This window comes from Orycteropus afer, unplaced genomic scaffold (genome assembly GCF_000298275.1).
Source record: "Orycteropus afer afer isolate SDZICR_OR568_19922 unplaced genomic scaffold, OryAfe1.0 scaffold00011, whole genome shotgun sequence".
NCBI classification, from domain to species: domain Eukaryota; kingdom Metazoa; phylum Chordata; class Mammalia; order Tubulidentata; family Orycteropodidae; genus Orycteropus; species Orycteropus afer.
In genome coordinates, this window is record NW_006921598.1 from 7,959,372 (window position 1) to 7,960,003 (window position 632).

General features: G+C 33.4%; 1 protein-coding gene across 1 annotated transcript in view; it reads right to left on the reverse strand.

Moving 5' to 3' along the window:
* CASP8AP2 (caspase 8 associated protein 2) overlaps window positions 1-632 on the reverse strand; it is a 38,973-nt gene that overhangs the window by 16,988 nt on the left and 21,353 nt on the right. Inside the window, exon 5 of the mRNA XM_007950818.2 lies at window positions 342-457. Within this exon, the coding sequence (XP_007949009.1) occupies window positions 342-457 (116 nt within the window). The remainder of the gene's footprint in view (window positions 1-341; window positions 458-632) is intronic.

Genomic DNA, 632 nt, shown 5'->3' on the forward strand with positions numbered 1-632 from the left:
CTATTAAAACAAAGGAAGCTAGCACAGATGTCATCTTGATATTTTAGTACTCTAGAAGGCACTAAAAAGAATTCATGACATATACATTATCCTCTTCTCGGGGCAAAAAGTACTACAGTAAAATCCCACTGTACTATATTCAGAAAAGTATGTGATAGTGTTCTAAGAACAATCAACTATATATCATTATGATAATTTACCACTAGAATAGTCGTCACTACTTACCATAAAATCTTAAATATTTAACAAAATGCATGCTTTTAACTTTCTTCCACTCCAGGAATGTTCCACATACCAACAAGTATGTAATTTATACATAGATCTACAGCACTCAGTTATACCTTTGGTGAAGATTATTGATTTCTTCATCCTTGCGGTTTATCTCCACTCTGGCAGTTTTGATAAGTGCTGAAATATTCTTCTTAAGAGACTGGTTTTCACTTTTCAAGCTGAAATTCTAAGCATGATACAATATATTAATAAAGTGCACATCTACAGGATTAACACTACTACTATTGTAGCCAATAACTACTGAATGCTAACTAATGCGAGGCCTCCCACATTTTATCTTTTCTAATCCTCCACCACTTGAAACAAGGACCAAAAGAATTAGATGCTGCTCAGTTATCACT